This window comes from Dromiciops gliroides, chromosome 1 (assembly GCF_019393635.1).
Source record: "Dromiciops gliroides isolate mDroGli1 chromosome 1, mDroGli1.pri, whole genome shotgun sequence".
Classification (NCBI taxonomy): Eukaryota; Metazoa; Chordata; class Mammalia; order Microbiotheria; family Microbiotheriidae; genus Dromiciops; species Dromiciops gliroides.
Genome location: NC_057861.1, coordinates 357,691,749 through 357,714,802, shown reverse-complemented (window position 1 = coordinate 357,714,802; position 23,054 = coordinate 357,691,749). Strand labels below are relative to the sequence as shown.

Genomic DNA, 23,054 nt, shown 5'->3' with positions numbered 1-23,054 from the left:
TACTTGATGCACCTCTAATGGCCTTTTTTAGTCTTAAATCTATGTTTCTATGTTCTGTGGTCTTACTTACATAACTTCATAAGAGAAGTTAAAATAGAATTCTTACTTCCTCAATTTGCTAATGAGTTCTCATCTAGTATAGCTATTAGGGTGTTTTTTAATCTTTAACTAGAACATGTATAAACAGAGTAATTCTAGCAAAGTTTTGTGTCAAATTTGAAGGCGGTAACAGATGGCATTTTTCTTTGATTTCTGGTAAAGATGTTGAAAGTATATAGGTTCAAAATAAGATGGTATGTATAATTATTGTCAAATATGTAGGATTGCATTAGTCTTTTTAGAGCTTAGGTAAAATCTTTATTTTACTCATAAAATAATGTGTTTGATTTTCTTTTCATTTCCTTTCCCCTCATTTCTTTTCTTTTCTCTTAGATTGATGAGGATGAACCCTTATTCCTGAGTCTGATTGAAGACCTTTTCCCAAACATACAATTAGATAAGGCTGGTTATCCTGAACTGGAAGCTGCAATTGACAGAAAGGTAACAATTATGTGGCCTCTGTGTATGTATGTTTGTGCATGTGCAAGGTGCTTGTTTGATGTCTCTGAATTAAGTGAAGATATAGCAAGGCCTCTAGTGTGGTATCTGCTGGCTCAGGAAGACTGTGCCAGTGCTTTTTGTTTGTTTTTTGTTTTGTTCTGTTTTGGTGAGGCAATTGGGGTTAAGTGACTTGCCCAGGGTAACACAGCTAGTAAGTGTCAAGGGTCTGAGGCCGTATGTGAACTCAGGTCCTCCTGAATCCAGGGCCAGTGCTCTATCCACAGCGCCACCAAGCTGCCCCCTTTTCTTTTTTTTAATGAGAGTAACCAGAGGTTTTATAATAAAGTGAAACTTACCCTAAGAAATCAGAAGATATGAATTCAAATCTTGGCTCTATCGTTAAAAACTGACCTTAAGGGTAATAATCACTTACACTCTCTAGGCCATTATCTACAAAATGGTGATAATGCCTTCCATTCATACCTCACAAAAAAGTTATAGGAATTGTGTGTGTATGTGTATATATATACACACATTTATATTTATATATATACACATACATATATACATACATATACCTCTACACACACACACACACACACATATATATATATATATATTAAAGTGTATATGTGTGTATATATATATATGTATAGGGAACTCTAAGATGAAGAAAGTGCCTATAACAAAACAGGTTAATATTTTCTCTGCAATTTATAGTCTAAGATAGTTGTTTAGAAAAGAGGTGTCAAGGCAAAACTCTCAACAACTGAACCATATTGAAATGCAGTTAAAAATATTTAGCTGTGTGACCCTAGGCAAGTCACTTAACCCTCATTACCCTGCAAAAAAAAAAAAACGGAAGAAAGAAAGAAAGAAAGAAAGAAAGAAAGAAAGAAAGAAAGAAAGAAATGTTTAACAGAGGGCAACTAGGTGGCACAGTGGATAAAGCACCAGCAGGTGCCTGATTCAGCAGGACCTGAGTTCAAATCCGGCTTCAGACACTTCACATTCACTAGCTGTGTGACCCTGGAGAAGTCACTTAACCCACATTGCCCTGCACCCCCCCCAAAACAAAAAGCAAAGAAACAAAATGTTTAACAAAATAAATATATAATACAGCACAGATAATGTTAATTTGTGGTTTTCTGGGTCAATATTCAGACTACAGGGATATGTTTCTATTTGAGTTTGGCACTACTGGTCTAAAGCAGTGGCATTTTAAATGAATCCCCCCCATTTCACAGAGCCAGTGTCAGATATAGGACTTGAATTCAAATCTTCCTGGCTTGTAGTCCACATCTACAACGCCTCTTTACCTCAGAGATGGACACCAAATGGAGAAATGTAAGGGTAGTATGTAGAAAACTTGAAATTACTCTAAAAGTGTAAGCTATTAGACTTGTAAGTGAAATTAAGCACCTATGATATCAGTATTCCTCCCATTAGGGATTTTACTTGACTTTTCTCTGCAGGGTAAATAATCAGTCCACATTTCCTTCCTAGGCTGACCATGGCTCAATGGTCAGGCATCGGTCATTGACATCAAGAGAAAGCTGAAAACAAAGAAACTTTCTTGGTTTGGAAAGAGCAAATTGGGTTGAGTAGCCCAATGGTACTAAATACTTTTTACTCACATCTTGCCTTTTTCTCCCTCTATTAATTTACATCTTTAATCTTGAGTCTGACATTCAATCCTTTCTTTTTGTTTTTAAAAGTGGAAAAATATTACAAATGATCATACATGAAAACAAACTTTGCTATTCATAGGTTTTAAAAATGTGTATATTAATTTTAAGAAGGTGCAACAAAATCATCCTGTTTGTTTCTACATTCTCTTTCTGAGTGTTTATCAAGGTTTTGTTCCTAATAGTATTTATATAGATCTCATTAGTCCATATTTTGTTCTTTAAGTTGCCTTCTTGACCTTTAATCACTTCATGTATATTCTCACAGTTATTTCTTTTTTATTTCTTATGGTGAAATAAAATTGTTGCATTCTTGTATCTTGATTTATTAATATATTCTCCAATTATTGGATACATAGGTTGATAGTTGATAGTCTGGTATTTTTTTATTAAAAATAGTCCTGGGGGTCAGGTAGGTGGTGCAGTAGATAAAGCACTGCCCTTGGATTCAGGAGGACCTGAGTTCAAATCCAGCCTCAGACACTTGACACTAGCTGTGTGACCCTGGGCAAATCACTTAATCCTCACTGTCCTGCAAAAAACCAAAACAAACAAACAAACAAGCAAACAAAAGAAAACAAAAAGTCTTTGGGGCAGGTAGGTGGTACAGTGGATAAAGCACTAGCCCTGGATTCAGGAGGACCTGAGTTCAAATCTGGCTTTAGACACTTGACACTTACTAGTTGTGTGACCCTGGGCAAGACACTTAACCCTCATTGCCCCACAAAAAATAAATATAGTCCTGCTAGGATGAAAAAACTTTGTTATGGAGTTATGGATTTTTTCACCTGTTGATAATATTCTTGGAGAGTAGTGTGAGTAGTGAGTTGACTGGATCAAATAGATTTTGTAGCTCTTCTTGACTAATTTGTTGTTGTTGAATCATTTCAGTCATGTCCAACTTTTTTGTGACTCCATTTGTGGTTTTCTTGGCAAAGGTACTATGATGGTTTGCCATTTCCTTCTCCAGGTCATTAGACAGATGAAGAACTGAGGCAAACAGTGTTAAGTGACTTACTCTTAGCTAATAAATCACATAGTAAGTCACATAACTAATAAATATCTGTGGCTGGATTGGAACTCATGAAGATCAGTCTTCATGACTCCAGGCCAGTACTATATCCACTGGAATATGCAATGAAGTGTTGGTGACCTTAAGAGTGACTCATCCACACCTTTTCCTTCTGTCTGGTTCTTGTCCATGTTTTCCCATAAGTACTTCATCCTAATTACTGGAGAGCCTTCTACTAGATATCTTTGTATCATATGGTTACCAACAATAGTATAAGGTTTTCTGTCAGCTTTTCTTCAACCTTATTCCATGCTAGCCCACTTCCTCTTTTGGTCATGTAGGTGCACTGATGCTGTCCTTTATTCTTCTTTTCCTGCATAACTCTTCATTACCAATATTTTATAGCTTATTCCCAACCTCCATTTGCTGTCCCTTTTGTTGATTCATTTTTGTAATTCTTTTGGAAACTGTGGTATTCCATAATTCACAGCCCTACAGTATCACTGGGAAAATATTGATATTTGAAAGTTGAACCTATATTTCAAAGAGAATCTTAGGGCCATTAAACGTATTGTGCTATTTCCTATATGCAATTGTGGACAGCTCCACCATCAATGTTTATTCAATCGCTTTACCAGCAATGACTTTTAAAAATTTATCCTTTCTTGTTTTATTGTCAAAAGTTGATAACTCAGAGTTGTTTAAATGTGCATATCTCTGATAATTGGAGTTTCAAAACTTTTAATGTATTGACAATTTATATCTTTTTTCAGAGAAGTACTGTTATCAATCTTGAAATTCATTAACTTTTTCATCCTTTATAAGTGTCATAATTTTCCTTGATTTGCTATTTGTCCTTATATATTTTGTTATTGTAAAGATTCTTTGAATTCCATTACTATTTTAGTGCTATTACATTTATGACTATATTTTAGTTGCTTGTTCCCTCCTCAAGAATCTTACTGCCACTGCTGCTCCAAAGGATGTGATAATTGACTTCCCTATGGCTTCACTCACCACCTGAGTGATTAGACAAAAAAAAAAAAAATTCTTCCCCAGAAATTACTCCTCTATAGAATTCTCTCTTCCTATTACGCTCTTTAAGGGCAGGTACTATTTTATGTTGATATTTTTACCCTCAGCACCTTATACAGTACTTTACAAATAATAAGTGCTTAATAAATGTTTTTTTTGTTCATTCATTAGGGACTTGATTACATCTCGGGAGCTTAATGCCCAGACATTTAATACATTTAATGAGCCCACTTAGTATTTATTAGTATGCCAGGACTTGGACAGAGCAAACATATTACCACTTGCCCTGTTGATGTGCCCCTTCTCCCTAAAGGAAACAATATCCTTTTGATACTTTAGACCATAATCTCCAGGGACCATGACCCACCTCCCCCAAAGGAAGGAGAATTAATACATTCAGCATCTGAACTTTGCCCTAGAGTGAATCTATCCTTATTGGTGGGTGAGTGAAAATTTACTATATTTAATCCACCATATTTAGCACTCTCCAGACCACATTTGACATCCCATCCAGCCATCTATGAGGACACCAAGAACCTGTCTAACAGAGACTGCTTGCCATATGTCCTGATGATATCCAGACCCCATTTCACCACTTGCCTTTGCTCTGTGAGCAAAATTCCAGAATTATTACCACTACTCCTAGAAAGGTCATGACAGTTTTCTTCCCGATTATTCCATTTACAATTTTTGTGACTGCCTAGAAGAAAACTTGGCTACTTCTTCCCTAAATGTGTTGTATCCCCTATCCAGGTGGCCTTTGGGTTGAGATTTGAGGGAAATTTAGGATTGGATTAGACATGAGGAGAGAGTATACTCCAGGCATGGTGGTCAGTCAGTAAAAGTATGGAAATGGTGCCATGGATGAAAAAGACTAAGAAGGACAATTTGTCTGTACTATGCCAAGTAGAGTAATATGCAATAAGACTGGAAAACTAGTTTGAGGCCAGCTTATGAAATACTTTGAGTACTAAGCATTGGACTTGATATTTGATCCTAGAGGCAATAGGGAGTCATTGTGGTTTTTTTTCTTTGTGGGGCAATGATGGTTAAGTGACTTGCCCAGGGTAACACAGCTAGTAAGTGTCAAGTGTCTGAGGCCGGATATGAACTCAGGTCCTCCTCAATACAGGGCTGGTGTCTTATCCACTGTGTTACATAGCTGCCCCTGTCATTGTGGTTTATTCAGTAGGAGTGACACAACCAGATTTGTACGTTATAAAAATCACTTTTACCCCAATAGTGGGGTATTTAGTAGAGAATTTTAAGTCTGCCTTCCTTTTCAGACTTTATTCTTATATTATTTTCATTAAATCACCAGTGGGTCATATCATGGTTCACTTTGGCTTTATGCCTTGTCAGTAAGTCATTGAAAAGCCTGTTTTATTATAAGTTGAATTATCCCAATGTAATGATTGGAATAACGCCACCTGCTGGAGACTTACTGTAGAAGAGTTCCACCCATGAAGCGAAGGTCTTTGAGGGCAAGACCAGGAGTCTTTTCTTTGGCGTCAGGAAGTGACGCGGGCTAGTGGGAGGAGGAAGGAAGACACTGGCGCTCGCTTTCAGGCTCTTTCCTCTGGACTCTGGCGGAGAAGGGAGCTAGAAATGTGCTCTCCCTTTAATAGATAGGAATCTAGGCCTTTCTCTCTCTCTTTACCAAATTCTTATTCTCCTTAATAAATGCTTAAAAGTCTAACTCTTGCTAAAGCTTATAATTTATTGGCGACCACTCATTGGATATTTTAGAGAGACTAGCTAGAATTTTAGCCCTTAACACCAAGAATTCTTACATTTTGTTTGTATATGTAATAAATATGATTTTAAAAATTGGAATCTTTCATTAAATTGGAATGATTTTGTTGTTTGGTTATGGTATTAGGTTGAAGAAGCTGGTTTAATTAATCATCCTCCTTGGAAGCTGAAAGTTATCCAACTGTTTGAAACACAGCGGGTGAGGCATGGAATGATGACTTTGGGACCTAGTGGGGCAGGGAAAACAACCTGCATCTACACCTTAATGAAATCAATGACAGGTAAAGAAATATTTGAGTTGTAAGTTATCCCAAGTTGATATAGTCATCCTGTACTATAATTCTGAGTTCCATAATCTAGTCAGATCCAGTTTCTCAGATATATGGTTACTAGTAGCCCTTTGAATCTATAGGGCCTGAAGGGAGAGAGGAGAGAGGAAGGCAGCCAGGTAAAGGCTCTAGAAGTTGGGAAGTTCCTATGAAGTCCTGGAATTAAGGATTTGTTAAGATAAATGGCAAAGAAGGGCTATGGGAGAAACTAAAGCTGTTCATATGCATGATCCATTTGTAATTCTTGTGTCACAAAAGTCAGAGACTCTGCTGGATTCTAGGAAGCTTGGGTTCTAACTTTAGCTTTTACACATATTTATGAAGTACCTGACATTTATAAATAACTAAATGAGATATAAAGATTAAGATACATTCCCTGACCTCACAGAGCATATTAGAGTTGGAGGATACAAAATGTATAAAGATAAATACAATTTACCAGTACATTTGACAAATGTATAGAGGATATACAGGCCAAGTGATAGGAGAAGTAAAGGAGTGGAGAAACTAACTGCTGCTGACTGTAACAGCAGCAATGATTCATCCAAATTAGTAGAGAGTTGTGGGAAGCACCCTACCCAGCAACTGGAAAGGTTGCCTTAATTGGGGTGGGGATAGAAACTAGACCTGTCATTTCATTAGTATAAGGAAGTCTAATTGAATAAGGTCCTTTGCCAGTGTGTGTTGGCATTTCCTCTGAATCTTATAGTCTTAGAGAATTGACTAGAGCAGGGTTTCTTAAACTTTTTCCACTTGCAACTTCTTTTCACCTAAGAAATTTTTACATAGTCCTGGCTATAAAGGTAGGTATAAAGTAGGTATACATAACCTTTTGCTATTGTCAAATTTTTCACCATCCCTAAATTCAATTACATGACCCCATATAGGGTTGTGACCCACAGTTTAAGAAGCAAGGCACTAGACACTAAAAGCCATTCATGTAGTCAGCAAATCAATTTGTCAAATGAAGTAATACTTTTTTTAAAAAAATTCTGTTCTTCATATATTCTTAGTATTGACCTGTGACTTCTAGAAATGGCCTCAATATGCAACATTCTTCAATGTGTTGTTGCCTAATTTTAGGTAAACACTCTTCTCCAAGATGTCTAAATATAGGCTGATCTCATGTAGTTTTAACTTGTTGCAGACCCCAATTTTGGTAGCTAGCCAGTTTTCCTGTTTGGTAGGTCCTTTCCCTAGAGAGAGCCAGAGAGCCAGGTGCAACAGGACAATAATCAAGGAAAGCTGCATTGTACGGGTGGCATTTGTATTCAGTTCCCTAATGAGATTTCCATTCTTCAGACTGATTTTCAATTTTGACAGTAATGAGTCATTTGCAGGATCCCAATCTCCCAGAGTGCCCCCTGACCCTACTATCACTGAGTTACCATATACTTTGCAGCCTTCCTGAACCAGATGTTATACTAAAATTTGATATTTGATGATTTTTCCCACTCTGGTCAATTGAAAAGCTTAATATCTGTTTTTAAAATGTATGGTAACATCATTGTGAGTGATAATAAGGTTTCTTGTGGTCAACAATTTCTAAGTCTGGTTAAAAATGTATCTTCTAGTCCTTATGAATTGATATTATTTTGGCAGGAAGAGCTGAGATTAGGGAAGGTATTTCAAGTATAGGGAGCAGCATGAGCAAATATTTGGTGCGGGCCAGAGAAAAGTTTATTTTGGGGATGATAGTCTACTTTAGTTGAAACCTAGTCAATATGGAGGAAAGATTTAAGGTTTAAGGCTGGAAAGGTAGGATGGTGGGATATTGGGGTCCAATAATTAGTCTGTATTTGATAGGTAACAGCGATCCATTAGAGGATTTTGAGTGTGTATGTGTGTGTATGTGTGTGTGTGTGGTAACATTATCGTATTTATCCATAAGGAAGATAAACCAAACAGTGCTGTAAAGGAAGAATTATATGGTAGGAAAGATTGGAGGTTGGAAGATCATCAGGGAGGAGGAATTTCATGGGGAAGATAATTAGTTTAGCTTTGGAAATGGAAAATTTGAATTTTTGATGTTCCATTCACACATCATTTTAAAATGTAGTTCTGAAGTTGAGAAAAGTGAAAGAAAATATAGATTTGACGAGTAATTAGGACTAATAGTTGAGACTATGTAATCATTGAGGCTGGTGAAAGAAAGCAGAAAGAGAAGAAAAGGTTAAGAGCAGAACCTTGGAAAATACCATCTCCAAATCATCAGAATAACAAAGAGGAGACAGTGAAGGAGATAGATGAAAAGATAGGTAGAAAAAGAGACTTTGAGGTTTTAAAGGCCAAGGGAAATATTTCTAGAAGGATGAAATAGTCAATTAAGTTGGAAATCAATAATGAAGTCTAGGAAGAGAAGGAGTGATGAAAGACTTTTGCCCAAAGAAATAAGGTCAATGGTGACTTGTGATGAGAGACATAATCAGCAATTCTGGAACCTGGGAAAAGTGTCACAAAACATGACAAGGTATAACCCTAAAATCAACTTTTTAAGACAAAATAAATTAGGTGGGCTTTAGGGTAGAGAAGAGAAATGATGGAAAGTCTGCAGGAAATAGATCCAGGGTAGGGAGACAAAATCCTTAGAACATTTCAAATGTGTTGTTGGAGAAATTTCTAGTGGGGAGTAGAGTAAATATAGCATGAGAACAAACTTATCTGTCATAGCTATGGTGCATATGAGAGAGGATAATCATATGGTAGCAAGGATAATTAATAGAAATAGGAAACTAATCAGATATTAATTATAATTGTTTCTTGCTGTTTAAGAAATCTTATCAGTGTCTTCTGAGTTTTGGCATCCTGGCACAAACTTTTCAAAGTCCTATCCTAGTTATGGCATAGAAACTCAGAGATTAGTTTCAGTAAATGAAATAGGGACCTGACTGTAGACTTAAGGGTTAAATGGATGGTAAGGAAGGCTTCAAGAAAAAGAAAAAGTTGTTGGTTTAATAGAGCCAGTTATATCCTATGGGACATAGGTAAAACAGGACTTCATTTTAGAATCCAACATTCTAATAGCAGGCCTGAACAATGCTGGAACAACTCTAGTCAAGTCAGAGAAAGAATTACTTGGGTGTGTTTTGGAAATAGTCTCTATCTTCTTTCTTGACTAGAGGATGATTTTGTGAACTCTAAAAGTTGAAAGATTTGTACCTTCCATCAAACTTGTCACCAATGTCCCCAGAACAGTAGTGGCTGATGATTGTTAGCCAGGAATCTGGGGACAAAATAGTTCATTAAGGTAGCCCCAGGACTCAGTAAAAGCACCAGCCCTTAGAACGTAGGGAATGTCCTTAAAGATTGTACAAAAGAATTTGCAGAAACCAGGAGTTGTGAATTACTCCTTTGTCATATGTGTTTTCTAAGGTTGATTCCATTTTCCCCCAACTCTGTATGTATTTCTGGGGAATATGTCCCAGACTTTATGCGAGATTGTTTTATATCAACCTTTCTGTTCCTTTGAAAATATCTTTTTCTAAAAGCTAATTGTTTGTCTAGGTAATCAGGGGAATACATTTAAAATTAATACAGAAGCTATAGTATTAGAAACAACCCCTTCGGAGCAGCTAGGTGGCGCAGTGGATAGAGCACCAGCCCTGGAGTCAGGAGGACCTGAGTTCAAATCCGGCCTCAGACACTTAACACTTACTAGCTGTGTGACCCTGGGCAAGTCACTTAACCCCAATTGCCTCACTAAAAAAAAAAAAAAAAGAAACAACCCCTTCTCCAACTCCTTGTACTTATCTGTACAATCTTTGTGGGTTTTTTTTGTTTGGTTTTGTTTGTGTTTTGTTTTGTTTTTTAGTGAGACGATAGGGGTTAAGTGATTTGCTCAGGGTGACACAACTAGTAAGTGTTAAGTGTCTGAGGCTGGATTTGAACTCAGGTACTCCTGATTCCAGGGCCAGTGTTCTATCCACTGCACCATCTAGCTACCCCTCTATCCCTACAATCTTGATGATGCAGATACTTATGCACCTTTTGGGGACCCAACTTGCCTGTGGGAATGGGAGTTGAGAAGATAAGTTCAAAGGGTTTGATACATAAGTATATGATCTTTCCTACTTTGGGACAATATTCCAAACCTTTAACTTCAAATAGTCCTTGAGCAAAATGTTTTATCCAACAATTAGTCCCCAGAGAATTACTAAATAAAAGGTGTATTTTTTTCCATCTTGAGATTCTGTTCTTCTTATGTTCATATGTTTACAGTACTAGATATGCCATGACACAAGCAGAACAGTCAGATTAATCAAAAGAACTAAATTAGATGAGATTTTTTCCAGAATTTAAATTTTGCATGCTGGAAAAATAATCTATTCCTGGTTAAGTAATTATAGGTCTTTTGGTTAAAGAATTAGCAACTGGAGCACACTTCCTTCTCTAGTAGCTTTTTAAAAAATAATTGTCAGGGAACATATTCTTGAATCCCTCAGTTTCACTTCCTTAGAGATAGTGCAATACCAATCCACAATGGGAGAGCTAACCATCTGAAGTCAGTTTGGAAGGAGATGAGTCTGAGGCAGGGTAAATTGAAAAGGACCCACCTTCTTCTTTAGGGACCACAGTATTGAATAAATACTGCCATGTCTATAATATACAGGTTCCCCATGAATCCCTTGACCAATTGGGGAACATTCCAGTGCTAACAAGAACTAGATGTGGAAGGGTCAGTTTCAGGATATTTTCTCACCCTACACATCCAATCTGCTAGAAGGAAATAACTGGCAATCAGTATGTAGCCAAGAATTGGAGGAGCTGAGGACAAAGGTGGTAGTTATCAATTATTTATTGTTATATTACCAAAATGAAAGTGGAGGGTAGAATGGTGCTTTTGACAGGCAATATGCCATATATACCATGATCATTTTTAATGAGTTTCCTGTTCTCCTGGAAAGAGAGTTTAAAAAGTAAATAATAAAAGTTTGGGCGAAGTTTTGTGGATTCCACTCATTGAAATGGATAAAATATGGCCATCAGATTGAAGTTCAGGGTAATAAAATTGTACTGATTACCAACCTGCATATTTTTATGAGGCTTTTAGAGAGAAAGGGTAGAACACATTTTCCTGGGCTCTAATGTAACACCTTTCTTAATGTGTGTGTTTGCGTATATATGGCCCTTTTATATATAAAATTATATTATAAGTTTCTTCTAATGATTTTTAAGTCTTAAAGCTTATTGATCTCTTTGTTGCTGATTAAACACAAGTCTTTCTTGGAAACTCATGCAGAAAAGTCCAGCAAATTGAAGAGTAATTTTAAAGGTTGAATGATGATGATTTAAATATATTTCCTGTGGTTGGCCATAAGGGAAAGTCCTGTGATGCATGCGACATTAGTTTAGCTTGTCTTTTCCAAGGTGAGTAAGAACACATCCCAGAAAATCAAAGTTGATAATGTGGAGAATAAAGCATCTTCTAGGTAGTATTCCGGGCACAAAATTTAATCAAGTACATCATAAACCAAAAGACTTTTGAACTGTGAAGTTTAAAGAACTCCCAGATTACATTAGTACTTTCATAAATTTTAGCCTGATGTCCTTTATTAACCCTCTACAATACAGCCTTTTTGCTTCTGAGAAGATGAAGAGTAAAATGACTATAGTCTTATGAAGTATTAATGGCTTTAATCATAAATAGATATATATATATGTATGAATATATATATATATATATATATATATATATATATATATATATACGTGTGTATGTGTATTGTCCATACATATTTTCAAAGGATTCTTGCATTTATTCTTTCACTGGTGATATTTCATGACAGCTAATATTGATGACATTATAGTGTTGCAAATAAATAGTGTTGTACATAAATTATATGTAATATAGTATATTTTGTTTGAACTTAGATATTAACTATTTTAGTTTATCATCTCTAGATTGTGGAAAACCACACCGTGAAATGAGGATGAATCCTAAAGCTATCACGGCACCCCAGATGTTTGGTCGTCTTGATGTAGCTACAAATGACTGGACAGATGGGATTTTCTCCACTCTTTGGAGAAAAACTTTGAGAGCAAAGAAAGGTAAATAAAAAAAGAACAAAACAAAAATTTTAAAGATAATTCTTATCAAAAATCTGATTCAAACCAATTTAATTGAGCAGATTCATTCATTAAAGGGCCACAGTGCTAGAGACTAGGGACACAAAGACAGAAAGGAAAGAGTCTGACTCCAAGGAATTGACAAGTATAGAGTAGAAAGGGTCTTGTATTCTCAAAATAGTGGCATTTTAAGAATTGCTGCTTCTATAAACTTGATAATTTCTTATTTGTCAGGTGTGCAATTCGTGAATGTAGGACTGTTAATTTTCCTGATTGATTTCTTTGCAATGTTGAATTAAATTAGAAATCATTTAAGTACGCACACTGTGTAGATGCTTTCCTGATATTGAGGTACATGCTAAGACTAATAACACATTTTTACCTGAGCTCATAATCTGATAGGCATGGTGAAGGTTAAGAGTAGGGATGTACTGGTAAATTAACAAGTAGCTCTCTGAAAGAAAAATATGCATGGCACATTTTAAAATTTAATTTGCATTATTGACATTTTCTTCATCACATTCTTGAGTCTAGACAATTAATGAAACAATAAATTTAGCCGTAATTTTTAGCATTTTCCAATTTCCAAAGTGTCAATGATCACACTAAAAATTTATCAGTGTATAAACTGACTCTAGCATACTCTTAGCTTAAGACACTACTCACATAACTGCCACAATGCAAAATGTGATAAGTAAAAAAGTGAGGTCCAGAGTATGATGACGAAATATATGAAAGAGAAATTAGTTTTAACTTGAAAAGTCAAGGAAGGCTTTTGTAAAAGAGGATGTTTAAAGAAGAGGAAGTTAAGTGAAAGTTTTTCTTTGACAAAAAAAATGTCATTAAAATATGATCATTACTTCAATATATGGTCCATTTTTATTTAGGCATCATAAGTGGCATGTATTAAAGAAAGGTCACTGAAAATAGGGTATTTTGTAAGACAAAAATGTGTGAAGGACATAAGTTTTGATTTTTTCCATTATTGGGCTTTGGCTTTTATTTAATGAAAGATGAAAATGTGACATTTTTGAAATGTGATGCTTTAGAAACATGAGGCCTGATCCTATTCTTTAGAAAACATCTTTAAAAAGTGCTTGAAAGACTGAATTAATATAGCTATACCCAATTGTCTATTCTATTAGGGCTCCAGGATAGAAAGCTCTGAAAAATAAATAATTTAAATAGCACCTTTAGGTAGACATGGGACACGTGAATTGCATTGAATTGAATCTTTCTGAGGTGACTTATCCCATAGTCATAATATCGTAGCAACATTTCCTAGGGTAGGAAAATTTATGGACATTTCCTCTTAAAAAAAAAACAAACAAACAACAACAAAAAGCCTTGACTTCTTATCTTTTCTTTCTCACAAAACTTGTGTTGCTGACATATCAATTTTTTTTCAGTTGAATAGCTAGTTCAGTGGATTGAAATATAGTATTTTATTTAAATTGTATTTTCCATTTGAAGATTACTATTTTCATGGGAGAATTATAGCTACAAACATATAACTACAGAATTTTTCAATGGCTATCATTCATGAAATACAATATATGTAAATACAGATATGTCTAACTTTTGGGGGGTGGTGTGGTTATTCTAGGAGAACACATCTGGATAGTTCTTGATGGCCCAGTTGATGCAATCTGGATTGAAAACTTGAATTCAGTTTTGGATGATAACAAAACTTTAACACTTGCAAATGGAGATCGAATCCCAATGGCTCCAAACTGCAAAATAGTTTTTGAGCCTCATAATATTGACAATGCTTCTCCTGCAACAGTGTCAAGGAATGGTATGGTTTTCATGAGTTCTTCTGTCCTCAATTGGAGTCCTATTCTTGAGGTATGGGATGAAAGTTTTATAATTAAAATTTAATATTCTCTTTCAGTAGATTTTTATATGGATTCTCTGAATGAAATTGAGTTGATTTCTTGTTATCTTGAATTCACTGGAATATCTATAGGTTAACTACCCATGAATATTTCTTTCATATGTTTCTCATCAATTAAATTGACAAAAAGATATTTAAGTGTATACAATGTGTAAAGTCTTCAGGTAGGCATTCTGGAATTAAAAGGTGAAAAAATGATAGTCCATACTTTTAATGAATTTATAATTTAGTAAGTACTTTAGTAGGGGAGCTTGCAGATTCTTTCTTTTTATTTCTGTGCACTGGTACAATATGATTAAAGTTTGTTTATTATATTTTGTTATTGGATTTTATGAGTTTGAGCCATTTTCCATTTCCTTAAGATTTTCTAATCTTCAATATTTTATTTACAAGTATCAATAATACTTCACATGTGATCTATTTGATATAGGTTAAACCATACTCTTTTACTTCAGCATATTTCACTTGGAGTAATTTTATGCTTAGTAAAATTTGACATTTTACTAGAAAAGTGACTGGAGAATCAATTAGTTATGATACTTGCTGTACAATCATGCATTGTACATATTATGTTGTTACAGTATATGTAGGTCAAATATCAGAAAACTATTTTGGCAAAAATGTGAAGAATATATAATTTCAAGAAATTTAAAGTTTACTTTGCTCCTTTCCACTTATTATTTTTTACTGAATGAATAAAAAGTTTTGAAGAGATTTCACAATTTCACAAGGATTTACAAGTTTCTAGGTATTCAAAGTTAAAATATAGTTTGGAGGGAGGGGAAATGAGAAGTAAAAATATTAAAACAAAGTCATAGAATTGAATAGTCCACTAAATTTCCTAAAGATTTCATAATTCAAGAAATGTGAGGGAAAACTCATCATTTATTTTTATTTTGGCGGGGCAATGAGGGTTAAGTGACTTGCCCAGAGTCACACAGCTAGTAAGTGTCAAGTGTCTGAGGCCGGATTTGAACTCAGGTCCTCCTGAATCCAGGGCCGGTGCTTTATCCACTGCACCACCTAGCTGCCCCCCCCATCATCTATTATTTTCAATACTTGAAGAATTATTTTATAGGGGAACTTTCAAAAGAATATTGATTCTCCCAAAAAAATAAGACTTGTAAACCACCAGCTATATTTAGATATGGCATTTTAGCTTTTTATATCAGGAAATTATGTCATACCTATGCTCCCTAAACCTGTGGTATATCAACAAAATTTAAAATTGTATTCATTTTTCAGAACAAAAAAACATTCCAGCTAGGCAGATAGAGTAATCATCAGGTTATCTATTTAGTATGAATTTTGTGACTGTGGCAATGCATGAAACAAAGAAAAATACAAAATGGTTTTCAGTCCTGTGAAACACCCTTCCATTTATGCAGTGATGGTAGCAGAGTAGCAGAAATGCCAGTCAGTAAACATTCATTCAGCATTATGTACCAGTAATTCAGCTAAACAAAGAGAGTTCTAGATCTCCCTCAAGGGGAATTTCCCTGAAGTCTCTTATGAAGCAAGTTGGGGACATGTTCATAATGGAGACTTCCAGAATATTTTCCTTCAATAACCTGAAGAGGGGTTAATATCTTCCATCCCTTTTCTTTGATCTAAAAGCCAGAAGCACCTGAAGCAAGTACAGAACCCAAAGAGAATGAAGAAAAATGAAGAGACACTCAAACTTGAACACAGCAAACCTCTCTCTCCTACCCTTTCTAACTCTTCCTCACCATTCACACAGGCTTAGGGCTTTGATCCACCAATGACAAAGGACCTGGGTTACACTTAATATAAAGTAAATGGCTCATGGGTATGACTTGAAGGATAAAAGAAAGTTGAGTTGTTTTTACAATATGCCCCAAAGCAACAGCTAATATCATTTTGGTAAATTTTGTCTGTCATATTGAGGTACTCATAAATATTTGCAAAAATGTTCACCATAAAAATAATTTTAGCTGGTTGCAGCAAATGAAAAGGTAGAGAAATTCTCTGAATTCCCTAAAACTCTTAAATGAAATCATCAATAACTGCCACTGAAAGGGAACCAAAAGAATAAAAAAAGTGCCTTTTTTAGAAAACATTTGAGTTACTTTCCAAGTAGAGAGAGGTGGAAGCCAAAGACCACATTGATTTAGGATATAAACTTGCTCATAAACTCTTAAGAGAGACAATAGGTTATGAATTAGGGAGATGAATTAGGTCACGATTTAGGGAGAAGTAATAAAAGGATAATAAGTAACCTAAATAAAGTAAAATAATTTTGAGTGCATTCAGAGATACAAATGAAAGTTCAACAGACTGAACAAAAATAGAAAACATGGATTAAAAGTAAATTATTGGGGTGGCTAGGATTCAGGAGATCCTGAGTTCAAATCCAGCCCCAGACACTTGACACTAGCTATGTGACCCTGGGCAAGTCACTTAACCCCAATTGCCTCACACACACACACACACACACACACACACACACAAATCCACCTGACCTGAAAAGTAAATTATTGATATTTTAGCTTTTACATATATGTTCATCTATCTAATCTATCTAATTGATCTATTCTTCTCCTATTCTATATACAGAGATCCATAATGTGTAAGAAAAAAACAAAAAAAAACATGTCTTATAGAATGTGAAATATTTCACACCCCTAGTCTCCTTCAAACCTCTGCAAAGAATAAAGTTCTGCAAATGTCTTTTAAAAAAATAATCTATTTTCACTATCCAGGAAAGTAGGGCTGTTGTATTTGAACTCTACCTTCATAGTCCTAGATGTACTTATAGGGAAAATAGAAATGGAACTATAGAGTACAAAGAAAGGAAAAAACATCTAGATTTGACCAAATGTTGAATGTAAAAATATATATCAGAGTCCACATATAAGCCTGAGTCATACTCTCCCACCAATGCCCTTATTGTCACTAGGGGAGATTGAACACATGTAAAAACCTACCCATGAGACACATGTGGGAAGAAATTCCATCTCCTTGGAGTAACTCACAATTCTAGAATTGTAAATTTTTGAACAGATGCTTGTATTCTTAAACTTTGGTGATCTATGCTGTATTGGACTGATATTTTATTGGGCTGTTTTCTTGAGCCAAACAACTTGATGATTTCAGCTAAAGCAGTATTATATTTTAACAAAAAGGAAATAATGTTTTCCTTAAAGTTGGCAAAAGACTGTCCTACTTTGCTTTTTTGTAGGATTCACAATTTTCTTTTTTCACATATAAGCAGCAATGGGTGATAATGCAGAAAAGTACCGTTTGTCTTCTCAGCAGTAAATAATCATAGAGATAAAAATATATTGTCTCTTCCCTTTCCTTCCCTGCCCTCCTTCCCTTCTCCTCCTCTCTTTTCTCTCTCTGTTTTCCACTTTTTTCTTTCCTTTCTTTTCCCCTCTGTCTTTGTTTCTGTCTGCCTATGTCTCTAAATGTCTCCACCTTAGCTTTTGGTTAATCAAACCCTCATCCTTTAATTAAGATTAGGTAAATTATATTTCTTCTAGAATATTTCTGTTTGCAAAATATTTCTGTTGTCAATATTTCCCAAATGATTAATGTAAAGATTCTCTGAATTTTTCAGATGCAAACCACTGGAATATACTGTGCTCTCCATTCCCTCTATAGTTTATATCTTGTTATATTCAAATGAACATTGACTGTCTTGAAACTATAGGTCAAATAATTTCAGTAATTGCTTCTCTTAGAACTCTATGTATCATACACTTGAACTGTTATGGTAGACAACTCAGCAACATTGTTTTTTTCTCTGAAGTAGATTTATTACCCAAACAGTTAAATGGTCAATGGTCATTCCCTTAAGGCATCACTCCTTTATATATTGAACAGCTGAAAACGAATATCACCAAAAGGCAATGGAAATGCATTGTAAATTTAGTATGTTGAAAACTAACAAATGAATAATTTTAAAGAACAAGGATAAGGGATATCAGAGAAACAAATGAGGGGAAAGGATGATGGTCTGGTAATAGAGCAAAGGTGAGAGATGACAGGTAGATGGTGATTTATTGATAGCCTTAAGATGCCAGGGAAAAGTGAGGGAGGTTTTGAGTATTTTTGTGAACCCCATGCGACAAAATTATGGGAAGGCATTGATTAGAGTTTTGCAGAGCAGGCAGATATGATGAACATAATTGGAGGAAATATCCAAATCCATAAGATCCATTTGAACTTGGCCTTTGAGTACTCCATCTTGACAATAGTTAGAAGTGAATCAGATATATAAAAAAATGCAGTTCATTAATTCTGAGGAAAGACAAAGACAACTGTGAGATTGAGATTAGATGATAGTTCAAGGGTAAGAGTGAGTTTCTATCATTATCTTCAAGTAGCCAATCAGATTATGAGAGCAAACATGTACTCCATTTTCAAGCTGCCATTCCCATCCCCTTTTGGGAGGGGGACACAGAATCATGGTAGATTCATAAATTCAGGAACAATTTTATGCTCTTTCTCTCCTATCAGGGTATTCTTTCTTCTGGATCTCTTGCTTCTGAATATCAAATGTGATTGTTTTTAATGCATGTTGAGGTGAAGAATGAGATGATTTTATGACCTTAAGAGAGTCTTTCTGTTTATGTGAAGTGGAGCTTTTTTTTTAAATGCAAGATAAAGTTTTTTTAAACTTTTAGCCTTACAAGATTTAAAATTATTCATTTCCATGAGTAATTTATTCTTTCTATACTATCCTTCAATTTAAGAAATATTATATAAAATGTTTAATTCTAAGTTTCAATATTGTCTTTTTCAATTACCCTATACATTTTTAATTCCTTCTAAACCATTTTCCTGAATTCCTAGACTCATTTTCCCCCTATATGTGGAAATTACATGAGTTATATTCCTGAATTTTTGATCCCTTAGACCCTGAAAATATATTTTACATATGCTTAAATAGTTTTAAAAATAACTTTTGTTCAAAAATAAAAAAAAATTGTCTGCTATTACTCTTTTATATATAATTTATTATATATGACAATATATCATTGTGTGAATTATTAGGGTTTTTTGAAGAAGCGCTCTCCCCAAGAAGCTTCAATCCTTCGTCAGTTGTACACTGAGTCTTTCTCTGACCTGTATCGCTTCAGTATCCAGAACTTGGTATACAAGATGGAGATGCTTGAGGCATTTGTGATCATGCAGAGTATTAATATGCTAGAGGGCCTTATTCCTTCTAAGGTAAATGTATATAATAGATTTTTTCTGAGCTGTGTAATTATTATTTAAGAGTTTGTATGGCATTGTGGAATCAATTCCAGTTTGGGAGTAAGAAAATTGAGTTTGAGTCATACCTCTGACTTTAATAACTTTGTAAGTCTGAGCAAGTTGCTAAACTGTTCTGTGCCTCAGTTTTATCATCTGGAAAATAGGAAAATATCATATTCACAACTATATATCTCAGAGAAGAGTTGTGATGGTTGTGATTTGCGAACTTTAGAGTACTGTATAGGTGAGGAATTATTATGATTGTTAAACTTATATTAAAATGCTTCATTATATTAGAAATATAGGGGAAATTAAATTTAAAATTCAACTTTAGTATATGTTACATTCTATTGTGCCTATTTATAAAAATTTTGGACAAAATATAGTGTTCTACATATACATTAGTATACTTTTCATTAGTTACATATCAAAAATAATTCTTTTCATACATACATATATAACATGTTATATATTATATATAAATAGATATAAATAAATTATATATAATACATATATATTTATAATTGAAATATATATATCTTTTGAATTTATATGCAGAAAGTTATCTTTTTACTTCCTCATCTATTACTACAAAAATCTGCTTTTCCTTCTGTATTGTTTTTAATTGAAACTCTGTGCAATAATTTTAGTTAGAATTTATGTATTTAAAAGAAGGCTTCTTTATTCTATAGGAACAGGGAGGGGAGATCACATCAGAACATCTGGAGAGATTATATGTTTTCTCTCTGATGTGGAGTGTTGGGGCATTACTGGAATTGGAGGACCGCTCTAAAATGGAAAACTGGCTACGATCTCATGGAACACTGAAACTGGATTTGCCACATTTAGCTGGAAATGAAGACACCATGTTTGATTATTATGTGACTACTGATGGTTAGTACATGTAATTACATATTTATAGACAGTGAATCAAGACTAGAATTCTGATTTCCTTAATTTAGGGAACTTCTGGGTGAGGAAACTCCCTCTATCAATGCAGGTCAGGACCTTCTCTTTAATTAAAAGAGAGTTGCCTGGGGTATTGAAAGATCAAGGGAATCACACAGGGTCACTCAGCCAGGATGTGTCAGAGGTAGGGCGGTAATCCAAATTTTCCTAGATCTAAAGCCAGATGTCTATACATACCATGATGTCTCTCATATCCATATGTATTATTGACATGGATAGAATTTTTAGAAACAAGATTTTTCTAAGTCATTGTTTAAAAATATTGCCCCCAAATTAAAATTGTATCTCCATGTGTAAAGGAACTAAATATTAATTCATCTCCATCTTTTAAAAAATAGTTTGATTCTGGTAAGAATGAAAGCTGGTAAAAATTCAGGAATTTAACAAGCAATTTCATGATTATAAGGAAACTACATCTAGCAATGCCAATTGGCATCTTCTCTGTAGTTTATTTTTTAGATAATTATCTGGAGTACTCAGACAGGAAAATGGGTCTGTGGCATATCTTCTTGTCTTCTAGGCCTCTGTATTCACTACACCATTCTGTCTCTTTATTGTTTAAAACAAATAAATAAAACTCATGGTATAACTAAGGTATTGGTTTAAGGTATTTTTGTTTGTTTGTTTGTTTGTTTGTTTGGTGAGGCAATTGGGGTTAAGTGGCTTGCCCAGGGTCACACAGCTAGTAAGTGTTAAGTGTCTGAGACTGGATTTGAACTCAGTTCCTCCTGACTCCAGGGCGGGTGCTCTATCCACTGTGCCACCTAGCTGCTCCTTAGCATTTTTTTTTTTGGATAACTAAGGTATTGTGCTCAGAAAAGTATATTATAGCAGGAACAAAAAGTTTTGTTATGGAAGTTAGAAGACTATATCTGAAAAAAACCCAAAAGAAGACTTTATCTGGAGTCTGTACCTGTGTGACCATTGGCAAATTACTTTACTGGGTCTGTTTTCTCATCTACAAAATGTAAGGGGCTAAAATTCTAGCTATACTGTCTTAAATATCTAATGAGTGGTCGCTAATAAATTATAAGCTTTAGCAAGTGTTAGACTTTTAAGCATTTATTAAGGAGAATAAGAATTTGGTGAAGAGAAAGAGAAAGGCCTAGATTCATCTATCTATTAAAGGGAGAGAGCATTCCTAGCTTCGCTCTCTGCCAGAGTCCACAGGAAAGAGAGACAGAGCGTCCACCTTGCCCCCTCTTCCTCCCACAAGCAAACGTCACTTCATGACGAAAAGAAAAGCCACATGGCCTTGCCCTCAGAGGCCTTCTCCTCTTGGTGGAGCTTTCCTACAGTAAGTCTCCAGCAGGTGGTGTCATTCCAATAGTTACAAAAATGAGACAATACCTTTTAGTATCTATTCCTTATATACTTTAAATCCTAGGAGAATTTCATCTTGAAAAATACAATTCTATTAAGGCCATATTGTCCTGCTACTCCCTCCTTGGGCCAGCTCCTTAATCACTTTATGATTTAGCCATATGTACTTATGTGTCTGAACTGATGATATTTGTTTTATGTAGATTGTTCAGAAATTGTTTTGATAAGCAGAAATATTTAAATAAAGGTGGTATTTCATGCAAAATGTATTTATTTTATCTGTGAATACTTAAATTGTCTCTTTTCAAATCAGGCAAATGGATGCACTGGAACACATGTGTCGAAGAATATGTTTATCCTTCAGACTTTACTCCAGAGTATGGCTCCATCTTGGTGCCAAATGTAGACAATGTGAGAACTGGTTTCCTAATTAAAACTGTTGCTAAACAGGGCAAGGTATGATTTCTGTGACTTTTTCTGTTTAATTGGTATAATAGAGTCTTGACTGCAATGCCTCATTATGGCATAAATGTTCTTGGGGTGTTAAAAGGCAAAGCCAGGAGAAAATAAGCTCTGGCAGCTTCTGCATGGCTTGAGAGGCCTGAGTAGAGACCTGGCAATAGACTTTGTCAAATAAAGATCAGTCTTACTAAATTACGAGAGGCTTATCTCCAGGTGATCCAGAAAGTGATGAATTTGTTGGTCACAGCAGTTCTTGAAGCCATCTATAGTGTTAAGGGCTAAAATTCTAGCTAAACTGTTTAAAATATCTAGTGAGTGGTCGCCAATAAATTATAAGCTTTAGCAAGAGTTAGACTTTTAAGCATTTATTAAGGAGAATAAGAATTTGGTAAAGAGAGAGAGAAAGGCCTAGATTCCTATCTATTAAAGGGAGAGCACATTTCTAGCTCCACTCTCCACCAGAGTCCAGAGGAAAGAGCGTCAGAGCGAGCGCCAGTCTCTTCCTTCCTCCTCCCACTAGCCCGAGTCATTTCCTGACGCCAAAGAAAAGACTCCTGGTCTTGCCCTTAAAGACCTTCGCTTCATGGGTGGGACTCTTCTACAATAAGTCTCCAGCAGGTGGCATTATTCCAATCGTTACAATAGAAAGGTTGTGATCAATATCAGGGAGTTTAATATCCATACTGATGAAACCATGGATTCTTGAAGTATTGGAGTATAATTTGGCAAATGGCATTTAATGAAACAGTTTT

At 35.0% G+C, this 23,054-nt stretch overlaps 1 protein-coding gene across 1 annotated transcript in view; it reads left to right on the top strand.

Moving 5' to 3' along the window:
- Window positions 1–23,054, top strand: part of DNAH5 (dynein axonemal heavy chain 5) — a gene marked incomplete at its 5' end in the record, with an annotated part of 294,184 nt that overhangs the window by 131,924 nt on the left and 139,206 nt on the right. Inside the window, 7 exon segments of the mRNA XM_043995374.1 lie at window positions 433–540; window positions 6,158–6,311; window positions 12,261–12,407; window positions 14,032–14,273; window positions 19,345–19,521; window positions 20,241–20,442; window positions 22,154–22,296. Coding sequence (XP_043851309.1) covers window positions 433–540; window positions 6,158–6,311; window positions 12,261–12,407; window positions 14,032–14,273; window positions 19,345–19,521; window positions 20,241–20,442; window positions 22,154–22,296 — 1,173 coding nt within the window.